Here is a 17,218-nt window from a genome sequence, read left to right on the forward strand (position 1 = left end):
TCCTTTTGAGAAACTAGAAATTTTCTGGCTGCATATAATAATAATATTCTATGAAAATTATCGAAGAATTTGTTGGCAATCTCATTTTTTATGCATAGGGGCAATCACATGTAAATTCTTATGGTAAATAAATTTCTCATGTGGAAACACTACTATAAATTTTCATTAGATGAAACAATCATTCATCTGAACTGAGGAGGACATTTGATGCCTAATTTATTGTGTTCCAAATATAATTGACAGCATCCAAGTTATGAGTAATAATAGTTCATGCATAAATGTGTATAATGTCATAAGTTACTTTCTAGACAAATGAATACTACTTTAAAGCTGTTCATACTAAATTATAGAATCAACTTGATGAGCAATGCTCTATGAGGTGTAAGAATTAGAGTCTATTGCTCTATCAAAATATATTGGAGCAATCTATTCTAACCAGCATAATAAGCTTGTAAATCTAACTACCATATTGTTCTATGGCAATAACCATAGCATTCATTGTTTTATCAAAAGATATTGAAACAATGAATGCTATTATGATTGTAAAGCTGCTCATAATTTGAAGTACCTAAGCAAGGTTCTATGAGATGTAAGTATTAGAATGCATTGTTCTATCAAAAAGATATTGGAGCAATGGATTATAATACTGCTTTTGAGGCATAATAGGACTGCACCCTTGAGGACTCACTTGTTTTATTGCAAGAACAAAAGGTTATAGTCGCAATTGACAGGAGTCTAACTGCATTCTTCTTGCTGTTTAAGCTTCTTGGCTGGGCTTACAATGATCTTCTCAGCTGATGGGGGTTTTGGAGGAAGACATGACAACAGTGTCTTCAATTGTTTGGTGGCTTTCTGCTGTAAACCGCGCGCCCTGCTTATAGTATTGGGCAGATCTAGAAGCCAATCCATCTAAACCTTGGCACCATGATTCATTGTTGGATCCTGGTAAGGGAGACAAAACCCTGTCCAGAAAAGTGAGAGATTTAAAAATGTGTGACAAACACCATAATTTCAATATCTAAAACTATCAGATCAATCACACCTTGTCATCTTTGATTCTAGGTATAATATTCTCATCACGTGATCAATCCACAAATTTCTTGCCATCAGTGGTTGATTGATAAAGTGTCTCCTCAAAGAGAATGACACCAGAGATATAATCACTGAGGCCAGGAGTGGTCAATAAAAGTTGTTTGTAAGCCTGCCTGTTGACTTCTGTATTATCAAGTCCAATAGATGCCAACCTCTTTACACAAGTTGCATTTGATTAATCAATGGTAAGGATGCCCGGTCTTGGAGATGCAATAGATTGCTGCTCTGAAAAAGGGAAAAACTGAAAAAAAGGAAAGCAAATCAGAAAAGGGTGCTAGCTGAGCTGTATAATACATACATAGCATGCTTAGTTACTCAGTTAGTATGCAGTTGGGAGTCATTGTCCACAAAGAGGAAATACACTGTTCTCAAGTACCAGTTTAGAGTCATTTTGAATGAAGGGACAACCAGATAAGCAGAGGAACAGTAAAATAGGAAACAGAAGGAGAAAAGCCTTCTAATAAAGGCAAGCATCTTTCTAGTAGAACAAGTAGAAAGATTCATCACCAGGTTTAGTGTTTGCATGAGAAGTTCATCTTTCATGGTATTAAGATTAATCGATGTAACTTCCACCACCAGCAACTCCATTTTCTTTATCAAAAAAGTACCCATCAGATCAAATCCCCCAAAATCAAACTTCCAATGATGCTTTCCTACAAACATGTAATTGTTCAGAAGAATTCAAGAGTATAAATAGAAGTAATCAAACGCAAACCAATTTTTCAGGAAAAAATTCCTGACTCTTAGGGTAAAAAGATGCACCTAATCTATCAATAACACTGTGGAATTTATGTGGGCAAGTACAAAAGCAGGTAAGATTGTTTTGTATGGATGAGAAATTGAAACAAATTTTCCTCGATTTTTAGGCAAAAAGAGGGGACTTGTCCTCCCTTTCTCGTTCAATTTTTTATTTCTTCTATTTTGCAAGAGAGAGAAAAGGGACACAAAAGAACTAATCGCCATTTATTTGTGATCTGAATACAATTTATACCATTTATGAGGTCTTTTGAATAACTTGAATGATCACCGTTTTCACTGTATGAATATCCAATCTATAGACTCAACTTTATATGTCAGTCTTCCAAAAAAAGCCTTTATTTTTTTGAATAAATAATAATATTTCATCATTCACAGTTTCATTAGCAAAAGTTATCTAACAAATGAGACACATCAGTTCTTTATCTCTTTTGTTCATAGTTCTTTAATCCATATATCTATTAGAATTACTATCCTTCTGCTTTTGAGAAATCATATGCCAACAATTACTTGACTTACAACTCCACTTCTCCAAAATAATGGTAAAGTCAAAAGAAACATGAGAGTAAATATCCCTAAAGGCTCAGCTAGTAAAGGAAAATAAGATTTTTTTAAAAAATATACTTTATTAATATTTCGATGCCTTAAAATACATGAGAGTAAAGCAAAAACATGTAGGCACATAAAACTAATATTTAAATACTTAAAATATCAGCCCATATAATATTAACAAAAAGTTCAGAAAATTAATGATACAAATCAAAGGAAAACTAACCTAGATCGAACAGAAATTTTACTACAAATCCTTTTCTATTTTCGGACCAAAGCTGAAAATTACGAAGAAAAAACTGATTATACAGTATCTATGTTCGTGGTGTAAAAAAATAAAGAAAAAAAGAATGGCAAAAAATGCATTTACCAGGAAGCAAGGGAACAAAAGGCACCAGACCACTTTGATTTAAGCTCATTTTTTGAACAGTTACCTCCACCTAGTGGACGGAACGAATGTGGCAGCTGCAAATTTTGTGGGAAGGAACGAGAGAATGTGGCAGAGGATGGATTCAGGCAAGTTGCTGATTCTATCTTCATCAGAGCTTCCTCTGGTAACTTTAGAATTTCTGGGCTTCGAGTTCATAGAGGCTTTTTCTCAAATAGGTTGTGATCGAAGCTGTGGAGGCACCCTTTTACATAACAATCCTAGATTAGGTTGGGTAAGTCTTCAAGGGTTTCTCTGTCATGCCAATAAAACACCAGGCTAACGGGAAAGTTGGGTTCAGTAGGGCCTGTCTGGCTCTAGGAAACCAGTGACGAAAAGGAAAAGAATTCTTTAGTAAAGAGTTTTTTTTTTTTTTTTTGTATTTGGTTAGTGTTGATTCTGATTAGGAAACAAAACAAGGGAACTGCTAAGGAATCTCCTACCATGTTTCGCCTAAAATGAGAAGGAATCAGATTCCATCCAAAAACGTGTCAATGGGGCTGGAGCTGCCGCCACTCGCTGGAATCAGCCACCACCACCGTGAGTTGGAAAATCACTGTAAAAATTCCTTAACCCTTTTGCTGCTGTTACTCTGTTATTTTCTAAAAATGAAATGTCACGTGTCTTCTTGCCTTTTAATTTCTCTATGTGATATTTGTTGAAATTTCAATGTTCTGTGATTGTGTTTGAATGAGTTTAGCTTTCTGCAAAATTTCGGGCTGACTACTATATTATTTCTTACAAAATCTTCAATCTTTCTTGTACCTACAATCCGTTTGATAAAAGGCCCAAATGAAAATTTGATTCAACATTCTTGTAGCCTATGCGCGTGAGGGGAGCACTTCCGGCCAATAAGTAAAACAAAACGGATTTTGAAATAAGACATACATATCCTATAAAGCCGCAAGCACCCTTTTCTTCCTCCGCTTTTTAGTACTGATTCTACTTCCTTCTAAATACGCAGCCATCAAATCGAAGTCGAGAGAGTAAAATTTTGAGATCGTTGGCAAAGATCTGAAGGTTGAGAAATAAGGGTTCGTATGGGCTTAGTGAATCAGATGACGGACAATTTTTTGGGCCAAAAAAATCCGTGACTTTTAGGGCAAAAATTTACACCTAATCTATGGAAAGCTTTGTGGTTTCATGTCTGCAAGTACAAATAGCTAATAGTAACCAAGAATTCCACATTTCACCCTTTTAGAATATGATTGCCACGTGAACTATTGTTAGAGTAGTTAGTCATCAAAAGAATTTTATAACTCTACTTATATAGATTAAGGAATTTGATCAAATTATTCTTAAAAATTCAGGCTTTTTTGGAAAAATTTGCGAGCGGATGTCTATGCACCCATTTGAGTTGATGATTTAGTCCCTTCTGAATTTTTCTTGGACTTTTTTAGATCTTCTTTCCTCCTAGCATAAAGTAGGAATAGGTCTAAAATAAATTCTATTGTATCCAAAAAAAAAAGAAAAAAAGAAAAGAGTATGATTGCCACTTGAAGAGGAGAGATTAAGTAACAAAAAAATGAAAGAGAAATAGGCTTGATTTGACATGCAAGAAAGGAGAAAGCATGGCTACTGTGGGGTAGAGTAGGTGAATTGCTCTCTGTTCTTTCCGTCTGAAACAGCAAAGCAAAAATGGAGAAATGCGGATGCTGACGAACAAAGGAGCAACAGCGATGTGCGAAAGGTCAAAAATGGGCCTCAACAGTTTCCGACTGTTCCGAGATGCTATGTTCTCTTGGAGGGTAAAGTAGTCATTTCAAGTAAAAATACGGAAATGCCTTCAACACTGATGCACTATTCTGGTCAAAACTCTAAATATTGAGGCCATTTTTGGGAGAAAATTGTTTTTAACAATTCCTTCCGGCTCTAGACGCCACCATGGAGTCAGTTGTGGGAGTAGAAGTCTTGTGTTTTTCTATATAGGTAAGATAAGATAAGAAATGATGGATGTAATCAAGCATGGATGGCAATTCTAACTTCTAAGGTCTAGTTTCAAGTTGGAATATTGGCTGAACCAGGCCAAAATCATTAGCTGTTTACATTTCGAGTATTAGTACAAGGCATCCAATTCCATTATCATATTGTCCTGTTTCTTTGGTCACCAAATGTTATGGATTCGAATCAAGTGTTGCAAACGAATTGAATCGATTTGAGTTTTAATCTAATCGAGCAGTGTTTCAACTCAAATTTATCAAGCTTGAAATTGAGTTCAATCTTGACGAACTTTTAATGTGAAACTTGAGATCGAATTTGACCTCAAATTTAAATCTAGTCGAACTTGAACTCGAGCCTACTCAAGTTTTAAAAAATAAAAAATAACTATTTAATTTTTAGAAAAATGAATTTTTCTTAATAAATAACAAAAATATTAGGAATATCTATGTTATTTCACTATTAAAATTATACATATACATATATACACACATATACATATATATATATATATATATGTGTGTGTGTATATATATAATTGAGCCGACAAGTGAGTGGTTTGATTTATTTGCAACCCTAGATTCGATGTATATTTCATTATGATCAATATGTTTAATCGAGATTAGACGAACATATATTGAAAAACTGTATCCCACATTCAAGACTTGTTCTTAGTTAATTATTTTTGCTGAATACAGATTCTGATCATGAACAATCAGTTGTTGATGATGTTCTCATTTGCTATTCTATCTAGATTATAGTCTTTTAATAGCTAAAAATGTTAAAATTCATAATCAGCTAAAGAATAACTTTTATCAATTCTGATTATTCTTTATAATCACTTTTCATAAATTAAATTTTGCAAAATCTAAAACAGGTGAGAACAATGCCTTAATCTCATTCATAAGAACTTAGAATAGTCCAACTTCTATCGTTGATCTTGCTGTAGGATTACACCAGTTATCCTAGTGGTAGCCCATTTGCCTCGAAGATGCTAGCATAGGTCATTACCAATTGACAACATCAACGGCGACATACATTTAGGATCTGAGACTAGTGGGAGCATACACCGTCCGCTTGATTATTGCTTCAAGAATATGTACTTAGGGTCCGTTTGTTTCGGGTGAAAATGTTTTCCAGGAAAATATTTTCCTAATTTCCCGTGTTTGGTTGCACAAAAATTACTGAAAACATTTTCCTATGTAAAATATTTTCACTCATCTTATGGAAAACAACTTCCCTTCCAAACTTACTGAAGTTGTTTTCCGAAATGCATGCATTCCGCCTGTAGTATGTTCCAAACTTACTGAAAACATCTTGTAGTATATATATATATTTTTTTTAAGTGTAAATAGGAGGACTCGAACCCAAAACCTCTTCGTTACACTCCCTCCCCCGTACCACCCAACCCTCCCCCTAGTATATTCAAAATAAAAAAAAACCTCGTCATACTCATCCTATGCTAGTAATTAATTATATATAATAGAGACATTCTTTTCTAGAGAAACTTTCAGCAGTGAGAGTGCAAGATATATGTCACAATAAGCATTGCATGTGATTGATATTTGACACTAAATGACCAACAATTTGTTTATTGCTTAAGGAGATATTTTTTATTCATATATACATTTCTCCAAGATTTTTTAAAGTTAAACAATGAGATAAATTTTCTAATTTTGCATGGGAAGAAGTATGTAGTTATAATGTGTAGAAAGTAAAGATAGAGATAAAAGTAAAAATATTTCAAAAGTTAAACAAACACCAGAAAAATGAAGTAAGAAAATATTTTCAATAAACTAACCAAACACCTGAAAATGATGAAAGGGAAATGATTTTCATGGAAAATTACTTCCACGGAAAATATTTTCCCAAGGAAAACATTTTACTTCCAACCAAACAGACCCTTAGATGCAGATCATATAGAAATGTCCATAGATTTGATTTCACAGTGTTTGGGCTTTGATCTTCTTCAACTAATAAACATTTCTTCTTTAAATATGTTCATCCCCTTTTTGTTATCAGAAGAATGTTACTCCTACACAAATTTGAGTATGCAGGGAAGAGAGAGAGAGAGAGAGAGAGAGAGAGAGAGAGAGAATTATACCTCTATGATCTCATGTGCCTGCTGGGGATGACACTATCACATGAGCTTTGTGACGGGTCAAAAAATTGGGCCTAATTGTATGCCTTTCGTTACGGGCTTCCACATCACTAAATTGGACCTGGTTCTCAATATTATCAAGCCTCACATTTGGGCCTAAAGGCCTAGGCTGGAATAAATGAATAAAGATTTTTGACATTTTATTGCTAAGAACTAAAACGTGCGTATGGATTGCCCCTTCTTTTTGAGATACTACTAGTTTTTTGTTTTTGGAGATCACATTGACACTCCAAAAATACTTCAAAAACATTTTTCAAATACACCTAATAAATAAATACACACAAAATTTTATCACCTCTTTCTTCTTTCACCTATCACGCACCACGCACCACGCACCACCCATCACCACTCCTCTCCTCTCTTCTCCATTGCCACAACCCACTTCCCTGTCCCTCCTATTTTTCCTAGCTTCCTCTTCCTCCACTCCGTTCCTTTTCCCCTTCTCTGCAATCCCCTCCCCTTTGGTTGTCGGATCTGGTTGCCATCGGTGACTAGAGGAGAGGGAGTTGTGGGAGAGTGGAGGGGAGAGGAGAAAGAAGAGGGGAGGAGGGAGGGGAGAAGAAGGTGGCAGCGATATAGAAGGAAGGAGGGGAGGAGTGGCGATGTGTGGTGAATTGGAGTGGAAGAAGAAATTGAAATTTTTTTAAAAAATGTACCAATAAAATTTAAAATTTCATAAAAACTCCCGTACATATACAGTAAAAAAGTTTTTTCATATACAAGTTACAGTGTAACACCTAACTGATATGCACCCAAAATTTCCTCGAATATTCTAGCAATAGGTATATATTATGAATGCCATCGTCAAAATGATCCTGCAACACATTAAAGTTTAATAGGGATGACAAATGTTCTGACATTTGGTCAGATTTGATTGACAGTCTTTGTGCTGCTTCCTAATTGTGCTCAAGACTTTCATGCTTCTCCGTAAATAATTACCTCCAACTGACATTTCATTTTACATAGAGAATAATCAACGAGAAAAGTATTCCAAGAGTTACTTTTTTTAGAAACAGATGAGAAATTTGCTTATGCAGTAACCGTAGTCGCTAATGTAGTATACAACTCATGGTAGCATGTCAATTTGCTGATGTCTATTTCTAAATCGGGGTTAATGTTCGGTGCAAAGAGAGAAAGGGACAAACTTTGCAACCACTTGATCAAATTGCCAAAATATGGAATTTCGCAAGCATTCGACTCATTAGCTATGTAAGTTGAAGCAAACCGTGTTTGGCTAGTCAAAGCTGATGCTAAATAAATCGGAAACCAAAAGTCCCAACTGATTTTTTTTTTTTTTTTTCAAAAAAACAGTTTGATAAGTTTACAACGAAATGATGAGTATGTTAAGATCATGAGGGCCATGAACATGATTTAGTTTCAACACGATTCTTGACATGATTTTTCAAGTTACCAAAAAAAAAAAATTTTTTTTTTTTGCCTCTAATATGAAGTAGGAGGGATAATTTTAGAAATCGCCCTTAAGGTTTCATGAAATATCATCTAGCTCCCCTGAGATTTTCAAAATCTTGCTTAGCACCCTTAAAGTGATAGTGGAACCATATGTGACTATCAAAGGTGAAGAATTATTAATAATACCCTCATACTTAAAATTTCTAAACTTGTTTTTCTTTCTCTAAATTTCGTGCTTTTCTTTAAGAATATATATATATATATGAATTGCAAATGTCAATGAAATATAGGATTTAATCAATGAAATATTCAGTATATTTGGAGAAAAATACCTGCAGGTTCTTTTTTTCCCTTTTTTTGTGTTTCATAGTTATATTTATCTATTTATTTATTTGTTCCTATTCATGTGAAGTAATTGAAGCTCCAAACTCTGTAGTTTGTCAACTTCTGACTTTTTCTTTTTGTAATACAATTTTCATCTTTTACACCCATAAAAAAGTCAATCTATTTTAAGTAAATTATCTGTATGATATTGAAGTTGAATTTCATCTATTGCTCAAATGTATGAGTTTTACATGCCAATTGCTTTCAATACTATGGAGGGTTTTATTTTTATAAATGGTTTAAAGAATAATATTTGCTTTTACTATCTCTCTCTTTTATGGAAGTGACTATTGGTTATAACATAAATCCTTATTGACTTTCATCCCCTCACTTTTAAGATGGTTCTAATTTAGTACTTTTTTTCTTGGTTTGTAAAATGTTCACTTTTTATAGTCTAAGGGTATTAAGGGCACTAAAATAGTCTCTCTCCTCAGACATGAATTTTCTAATATTACTTTTGATTAGAAGGGTCGACAATGTTACCAAAATGTCAATTCAATGGGTGATAAGTGAGATATTTAAAACCTCAAGAGAGATAAGTGATATTTCATGAAACCTCAGGGAGGTCTTTGAAATTATCCCGAAGTAGGAATAGAAAATCCGTATTGTGGAACAAGAATTAACATCGTCGTATTAAATCTTGAACTTAAGATCTTTTTCACTTGCCCCATCATTCTTAATTCTTATACCATAGAACAATAAAAATCCATAATTTTTACTCCACTTAAGTATCTTTTAAATTCTACCCAATTCAAAAGCCTGATTTTGACTTATACCCCCATTCATCAGAGTCATTCTGCACAAGTTGATTGCCAAAGCCTGATTGGGGAGATGATATTGTAATTGCTTATAGTGCTCTCTTATCGGGTACAGAAGACGATGTCTTCTATGCTGTAAAGCTTCACTTGGTTGGTTGATTCACAATCCTAGGTGTTCTAGACATAAAAATATTCTCTAACTTGTACGGTCTTGTACCATAATGCAACCTAAATTCTTTCCACTGCAAGGAAAAAATGCATATTCTATACATTGCCTAGAACCAACCGTACCATTCATGCATCTGCCAAAATTCACCTTAAGTACAAAACTAGGAGGCAGTGCTTCCACATTATATTGGAATCCTTCTAGTAATCAAGTACAATCTTGCTGATCTGCAAAAAACAATGAAGACAACATTAATTATCCTAGTAAAAGAATCACAAACTCTGAACTAATCCAATCAATTTTTGCCTGTAGCTTATTGGCTACTGATAATTCTATGTCTTCTAAATCTGAAAAGGTCCATTAAATGTTGGGGACCATGATCGATACAGCAAAAAAGCAATTGTGAAAAGGCTAATGATGAAGCAGAAAGTTCAGATCAAAAATTTTTGGTAACATGTTTTTCTGCAATTTTCTTACAATGTTGACAGAGAGGTTGTTAACATACATTTTCCGGCCGTAAATTCCAATCCACAAATTCCCTTTCTTCATCACATTTCACACTGTTCTTTTCCAGCAAAACCATTGCTGCTTCCCGGAAATCAGCTGCACAAAAAAGAAACGACATGGTCACCCTGTATCCCCCCATCTTTTCTTGAACATGGTGCCCAAAAATCATTTCTTTCCAAGGAAGAATTAATTGTTTATTCTTATTCGTCTACACAGTAATATTGCATAGGCAGCCAGCAAACTTGTTTGTCTGAATATGTAACATTGTGACATTCTCTATTGGGCTTTCAGCTTTCAGGTCCACGCCATCCGCACTACCATTGACGGTCTGGGATTCTGTGTTTTTCGTAGTGTGTGCAATAATTTCCGATGATTGAGGGTGTCGCAAGTCCAAACTGCTAATAGTTGTAAGTAATAACACTAGTAATACTGCTTCCCTTGGATTCTTTTCTCCCTGTGAAACACATAATAATTCAATCTTCACTGTTATTCTTCACTTCGAACAGTGAACAGTGACCACAAGTAGCTTTCGGCCTCAGCCGTCTCCATACCTCTGGACTTACTGTTTCAGACGGAACCCATAAAATTTCTTCCCATTTTATGCACTCATTACTCAGCCCCCGCCTGACCACCCCTTCCAGTTCTCGGTAGCCCGAGAAATCTCCCACGTGAAAGAGGGCAATATAAAAACCAAAGAGTGCCGTTGACACGAGGTTGTAGAGTTTTTTTTTGCATGCAAATACCAAGACAAGTGTCCTTCTGAGCAACTACGTGATGACTCCTCTGGTTCCATCACACCGCAACAAGTTAAAAAGTAGAGTCCCAGACCGCATTTTCATTTACTTCTAAAATTTTAGAAGAAGATTAATGAGATTTTTGGTATTTTTTTCCCTTGTCTCCCTGCTTGACACCTCTATGTTTTGCTTCCACCACGTGTTTCGTGGTTCCGTAACGCCTATTTACTTTTCTTTGACCTCAATCTTCACGTCCAGCTCTCATTGTACCTTGTGCGATGTTCTTGATCTCTTCAAAATTTTCCATCAATTTCACTCAAATTGATGCTCTCATTCTCCAATTCTTGTCCCAAGCAAAATGACATGATATTTTTCTACAAAGGTATCCTGGCAAGTTTTCGAAGACAATAAAATGTCCTCTAGATCAATCAATTTTCGACTGTCAGTGAGCGTAAACTGAGTGTAAATTTTTTGTTATTCCAATTTTGGTACAATGGCTTCAATTCTTCGGTTCAGGAAGCTGTGCATTTTAGTGCCTGTCAAGTGTTCTCCAGTGAGCTACGAATCACATGATGCTCCTGAGGCAGAAAAGAAAGAGGACAGTCCAATTTCCGCAGTTGAACAAGTTTCTGAGAAGCCACAAGTGAAAAAGAATAAGAGGCAGCCAAAGCAATGGAGATGTATAGATAAATGTTGTTGGATAATTGGATACATTTGCACTACTTGGTGGCTGATCCTGTTTTCATTCAATTGCTTAACTGCTAATTTGCCTGGGCTAAAAGTGCCTGAACCTCCTGGTGCTAGACTCAGACGAGAAGGCTTGACAGCTCTCCACCCTGTTGTTTTGGTGCCTGGGATTGTTACAGGAGGCCTTGAACTCTGGGAAGGGAAGCCTTGCTCTGAAGGCCTGTTTAGGAAGCGGCTTTGGGGCGGTAACTTTGCTGAAATATTCAAGAGGTTTGAGTTGCATTTCGGAATTTCTGTTTGTTTTAGTTTTAGAGGTTTTTGAAAGTTACATTGAGGTAATGACACTCAGTTCTGGGAATTTGTTGTGAAATTTAGGCCTTTATGTTTGTTGGAGCATCTCTCTTTGGACAATGAAACAGGGCTTGATCCTCCAGGAATTCGAGTTCGTGCTGTTGCAGGACTGGTTGCAGCTGACTATTTTGCTCCTGGTTATTTTGTTTGGGCTAACCTAATCGAGAATTTGGCAAAAATTGGCTATGAGGGTAAGAATATGTATATGGCTGCTTATGATTGGAGGCTATCCTTTCAGAATACTGAGGTACTATTTTCCTCAATTAGTCATTCTCAATGATATTTTGGACAGATATTTCTAGACTAAAGTTGCTCCCTGTTTTGGTCTCTAGCAGTCCGATAGTATGTTCATCAATCATTATACGAATTTAAGCATTTGTATATGGAGTACTGTCATAAATCATTGAAGGGGCGATGCTGGTGCAGAACTAATGCCTTTTAATGCTGCACCCGAAAATAAATATTAGTAACACTCGGAAAATAGTTAGACGGGAAGCCTTATTTTATTATTACCCATATGCCTTCGTGTCCCATACTAGACGAATTAAGTAGCAATAAATAGAGCTATGATGCAAATTCTGTAGCCCTGTCTGCATGGACATGTTTTTTTTTTTTACTGTTGTCAAAGTGGCTTTCTAATATATACTATCATTTAGAACTGTTCATTATGCGGCTTTTGAGTTAGCAGCCAACGACCCTCCTAGGTTGATTTTCTGCAAATACGTTTTAAAGCTGTTACAGTAAGAGGTCCATGATTTCTGATAAAGTGTGAAGAGCTGAATGTAATTGAGCTTTCTCTGATTAGTTTATGATTGCCTCTAAGCAGATCAGGGACCAAACTCTTAGTATATTAAAGAGCCAAATTGAGCTTATGTATTTAACAAATGGCCGAAAAAAGGTGGTAGTGGTGCCTCATTCCATGGGGGTCATATATTTTCTGCATTTCCTTAAATGGGTCGAAGCCCCTCCCCCTATGGGAGGAGGTGGTGGCCCTGATTGGTGCAACAAGCATGTCAAAGCCATAATGAATATTGGTCCAGCATTTCTTGGCGTTCCCAAGGCTGTTGGCAGCTTATTGTCTGCGGAGAGCAAAGATGTTGCATTTCTCAGGTTGGTCTTCTTGCACTCATCCAAGGCTGTTTGGGAGCAATTTTAGGCATTTTAATTTTCAGTAATGTGAATTTTTAGAAAGAAAACAAGACAAGGATCTACAGTGAAGTTAGATTAAAAAGGAAATGAATCTACTGATGCGAAGCTATTAATTCTATACTACAAAGAAAAATAAAAAACTGGCACTTGCTAAGCGAAAGGAAAGAGCCTTGGTTGCTACTGATATATGGTACTACTACACAAGTAATGATTACAACTTTTCTGAGGAGCAAAAACTAAAAAGAGAATCAGATTAATGAAAGGCATGTTTTCGTTAACCGTCATTTTCAGTCATTGTGGTAGGTAATTCTTAACCTGATTTTGCAGAGCAATGGCGCCTGGTCTTTTTAGTTCTAAGACTCTTGGCCTTCAGACTCTGGAACATGCTATGAGGGTTGGTCGAACATGGGATTCAGTCATTTCTTTGTTACCTAAAGGGGGAGAGACTATCTGGGGTAACCTAGATTGGTCACCTGAAGAAGGACATGTATGTGATTCGTTGAAGAAAAGGCAGCTGCAAGCCTCTGCAAGTGACGATAAGGGCAACAACAGTGACTCCAGAAGGGCTTTCCATGTAAAAGAGCTGACAAAGTATGGCAGGATTGTATCTTTTGGAAAGAACGCATCAGAATTGCCTTCTTCACAATTCTCTCCTCTTGTTTTCAAGGTAGTGTCCGTGGACCATGTTCTTCTCTGCACCACTTCAAAATTATCTTGACTCCTGTATTCAGACATCATAAAACGAGTCACAAAGTTTTGCAATACAGGTGGCATATGATGTATCCGTGAGTAAAGTTTTTAATTACTGGTACTTGATTGAGATGCATGCCTCAAGCATGCTTGTGCACGTCTTACTACCTGAGAATTTCTTTTCTTGAATTGTCTTGGGAGGCCGAATTGGATTGACAAATCTGATTCTAATCTTGGGACTTGTCTCCCTATCCACTGATTCAATATTTGCTGATAAATTCTGCAATGGCACTGATGTTGCTTTTATACGTGGACTGACTCAATGAACTAATTTTTCAACTTTCGACCAAGCACAACCTTTGAAAGCAAGTTTTGTCATTGTCTTCTATCTTACTTTGTTCTTTTATGGAACATGCAACTAATACTTTATGATACAACTGAAATATAATCAGGGAAGTTCCACCAACTCTGCCAGTGTGTCTTGTGGAAAGGTATGGACAGAATATAATGAGATGAGCCATGACAGCATCAGAAGAGTCGCTGAAAACAAAGCCTACACAGCAGAAACTGTAATGGATCTTCTCCGCCTCGTGGCTCCAAAACTGATGCAGCGTGCCGAGGCTCAATTCTCTCATGGAATTGCTGAGGACTTGGATGACCCCAAGTATAACCATTACAAGTACTGGTCAAATCCTCTAGAAACCAAGTAAGTTTGAATGCGACTCGGAGTCTTTACCTGTGCGTTGAAATCAAAACTTGTACTAATTACCATCGTTGGAGGTAATTAAAGCTCATTTCCACTGGTGTTCGGTGAAATTTGTTGACAGGCTATATGGTGAAATTCTTAATTTTCAGGTTACCTAATGCTCCAGATATGGAGATTTACTGTCTATACGGTGCTGGACTACCCACTGAAAGGTCCTATGTGTACAAGCTCACTCCTTCAGACAGGTGCAAGAGTATTCCCTTTCAAATCGATGGCTCAGCAGATGGAAGTAACAGCTGCTTGAAGGGTGGAGTGTACTTCGGGGATGGTGACGAGTCTGTACCAGTTATAAGTGGGGGATTCATGTGTGCTAAAGGCTGGCGAGGGAGAACAAGGTTCAATCCATCTGGGATTGCTACTTACATAAGAGAGTACCACCACAAGGCACCAACAAGTCTGCTGGAGGGCAGGGGACTAGAAAGCGGTTCACATGTCGCTATAATGGGCAATGTGGCCTTCATTGAGGATGTTCTGCGGGTCGCAGCAGGGGCTTCAGGTGCAGGGTTGGGAGGTGACAAAGTTTACTCTGATATAATGAGAATGTCTGAGCGAATAGATATCAGACTTTAAATTGCTCTATTCAGGAGACTGAGGTTTACTGCTCTGCATGTACCAAGAACAAGATTTTGATAGCAACCCCAGCTGAAAAATGTTGTAAACAACTGGTCAATTTAGATAAAAGGTAATGATAATTGAATTTGGTAATTGGAACTCCAATCTCCTCACCAGACCCAAAAACAGCAATCTAAAAAAAAAAAAAGAAAAAAAGAATAAAGGACTGCCCATTTGGGCTTCTATCATCACCATAATTCTTCCACTTATCATGTTTGAATATTGACTCGTGTATTCATTTCTTTCAATGGGCTAGTGATGATGATTAATGACTATGGACCCTTATGAGAAAGGGGAAAAGCAAAAATCCATTATGCTGAGAACAATCTCTTACAGCTAGCCTTTTCTCTTACCATAATCAGACCAAATTATGTCCTGTATAAATGGCCTTGTTTCTTACCATAATCAGATTAAATTATGTCCTAACTTTTACATTTGACATTAATCCACCATTTTCAAGTTGTAGATTTATTTGATATGTTCTATGGTCTGATAATTTATATTGAAAAACGTTATCTGCACTTATTTTTATTATTACACTATATAATAAACAAATGCTGAGTGTGAAAATAACAAAAAAATGGATTGCAAATAATTTTACATTGTTTAGATTGCAATTTTTTTGGAGTTTTTATAGAAAATATACTGTAATAATTTGATACATGTGAGGTAAAAAAGTAATTGAGAAATGTACACGAAAAACGTAAAAATTTTTTGGTAAAAACTGGCTTTTCAAACAAGGCAATAATATTTTGCTTTATTTTCTTCTTCGTACAAAATATAAATCACTCCTATTTCTTCACCGCTAAGGATTTGGAATTTGGAATGTTCCAAACTTATCCAGCAGTTTCTTTCCTTCAGCATCCTTTGAATTCTCGACCCCACCACCCTATTCTAGATTCCATTCCCATCACCTCCACGGTGTCCCCGGCCCACCTCCGCCCGCATCTTCCTTCTCTATAAAATACTTAAAACTAACTTCTTCCCCTATAGGCTATAGCATTCCTCCAAAACCAGCAAATTTCCGGTCAACTATCGAACGCAGTCTTGAAGAAATTGATCTTTCAATTCGGAACAGGAGAGCTAGATCAGAGAAGAGATGTGCTTGGTATTCGTCTGTGATGAAGATGAAAGAGTTCTGGCAAGGCAAATAGCACCAGGCGCGTGCCCATACTGCGGTGGGATGGTTCAAGCCCTGGATGTGGAGAAAGAATGGCGATTCTGCTTTGTCCCTCTTTACTTCAAGGCCAAACGCAAGTATTTCTGCACCATCTGCGCCAGGCGCCTCACCATCCAATAATCTCTCTCTTAAGCAGAGATGATTGTAATTAATTAGATGATGACTCATCTAATTGTATATAATTAATAACAAATACACTTTCTGATTTGCTTTTTACTTTGCTTCAGATATGATGATGATGATGCAAGAATAGTTTTGTGTGTGTGTATATATATATATATGTAAATATTTGTTGATTGTTAATCCTGAGGTTAAATGATCCGCAATTTTGTGTTTATGCATGGAGAATTAATTGATGGTGCTCTGGGTTTGTTTCTTGCTCTTCTTTTTATCTGAAATTTAAGCTCATATTAGGCTCCCATGAATAGTCCAAATTTACCTAGTTACCGTCTGAAATTGTGATTTATCTTTCATTCTCGTAAAATCTGGGCAAAGGCGAAGTGATCGGGACCATGATTAGCATCACTGATAAATATAAATGCACGCTCGAAAATATTTATAGTGAATGAAGTTTGTACAAGTCTTCTATTATTAACGCAAACTTTATTTTTTTAAAATTGATTTGACAATGTGATCGTTACGTTGGAAAATATGAAAGGACATAAAGTGATAACAAAATCTTTACAGTAAATTCCCTCCTCTTCTTTTATATATAACTAGGAGGATAACAATGTCCAATTATTCAAATTTAGATAATAAGCATGAAAAGTTATATAAAGGTGCACCAAAATCTTTAGGATTAGGTTTTTGTAATTTTATTAAGCAGCGAAAATAAGCCATAATTTTAACTTAGTGACTAAGTGACGAAAAGTCATTTTTTGCTTTACCTACTAATTGAATA

The 17,218-nt window shown here is 36.1% G+C and overlaps 2 protein-coding genes and 1 long non-coding RNA gene across 8 annotated transcripts; 2 read left to right on the forward strand and 1 right to left on the reverse strand.

The window, feature by feature from the left end:
- Positions 1-251: 251 nt before the first annotated feature.
- On the reverse strand, positions 252-4,413 carry LOC113706733 (uncharacterized). Of its 6 annotated transcripts, none has more exons than XR_003452090.2 (4): positions 3,268-4,413; positions 2,768-3,141; positions 1,600-1,745; positions 252-1,333 (listed from the first exon to the last, which is right to left on the reverse strand). It is a non-coding gene; the product is annotated as an uncharacterized lncRNA (long non-coding RNA). The 6 variants fall into 6 exon arrangements; XR_011817817.1 differs by adding an exon at positions 2,624-2,675 and having other exon boundaries at positions 2,768-4,413; XR_003452089.2 differs by having other exon boundaries at positions 252-962; positions 1,043-1,333; positions 2,768-4,401.
- A 5,621-nt stretch (positions 4,414-10,034) lies between these two features.
- On the forward strand, positions 10,035-15,230 carry LOC113706724 (putative phospholipid:diacylglycerol acyltransferase 2). Its single transcript, XM_027228680.2, has 6 exons — positions 10,035-11,839; positions 11,945-12,167; positions 12,747-13,030; positions 13,397-13,736; positions 14,212-14,465; positions 14,615-15,230. The coding sequence occupies exons 1-6, from the start codon at positions 11,376-11,378 to the stop codon at positions 15,093-15,095; spliced, it is 2,046 nt and encodes a 681-aa protein (XP_027084481.1). The 5' UTR covers positions 10,035-11,375; the 3' UTR covers positions 15,096-15,230.
- A 723-nt stretch (positions 15,231-15,953) lies between these two features.
- LOC113689551 (uncharacterized) lies at positions 15,954-16,533 on the forward strand. The gene has a single exon (XM_027207315.2). The coding sequence runs from the start codon at positions 16,237-16,239 to the stop codon at positions 16,435-16,437; it is 201 nt and encodes a 66-aa protein (XP_027063116.1). The 5' UTR covers positions 15,954-16,236; the 3' UTR covers positions 16,438-16,533.
- Positions 16,534-17,218: the final 685 nt, after the last annotated feature.

This window comes from Coffea arabica, chromosome 1e (genome assembly GCF_036785885.1).
Source record: "Coffea arabica cultivar ET-39 chromosome 1e, Coffea Arabica ET-39 HiFi, whole genome shotgun sequence".
Classification (NCBI taxonomy): domain Eukaryota; kingdom Viridiplantae; phylum Streptophyta; class Magnoliopsida; order Gentianales; family Rubiaceae; genus Coffea; species Coffea arabica.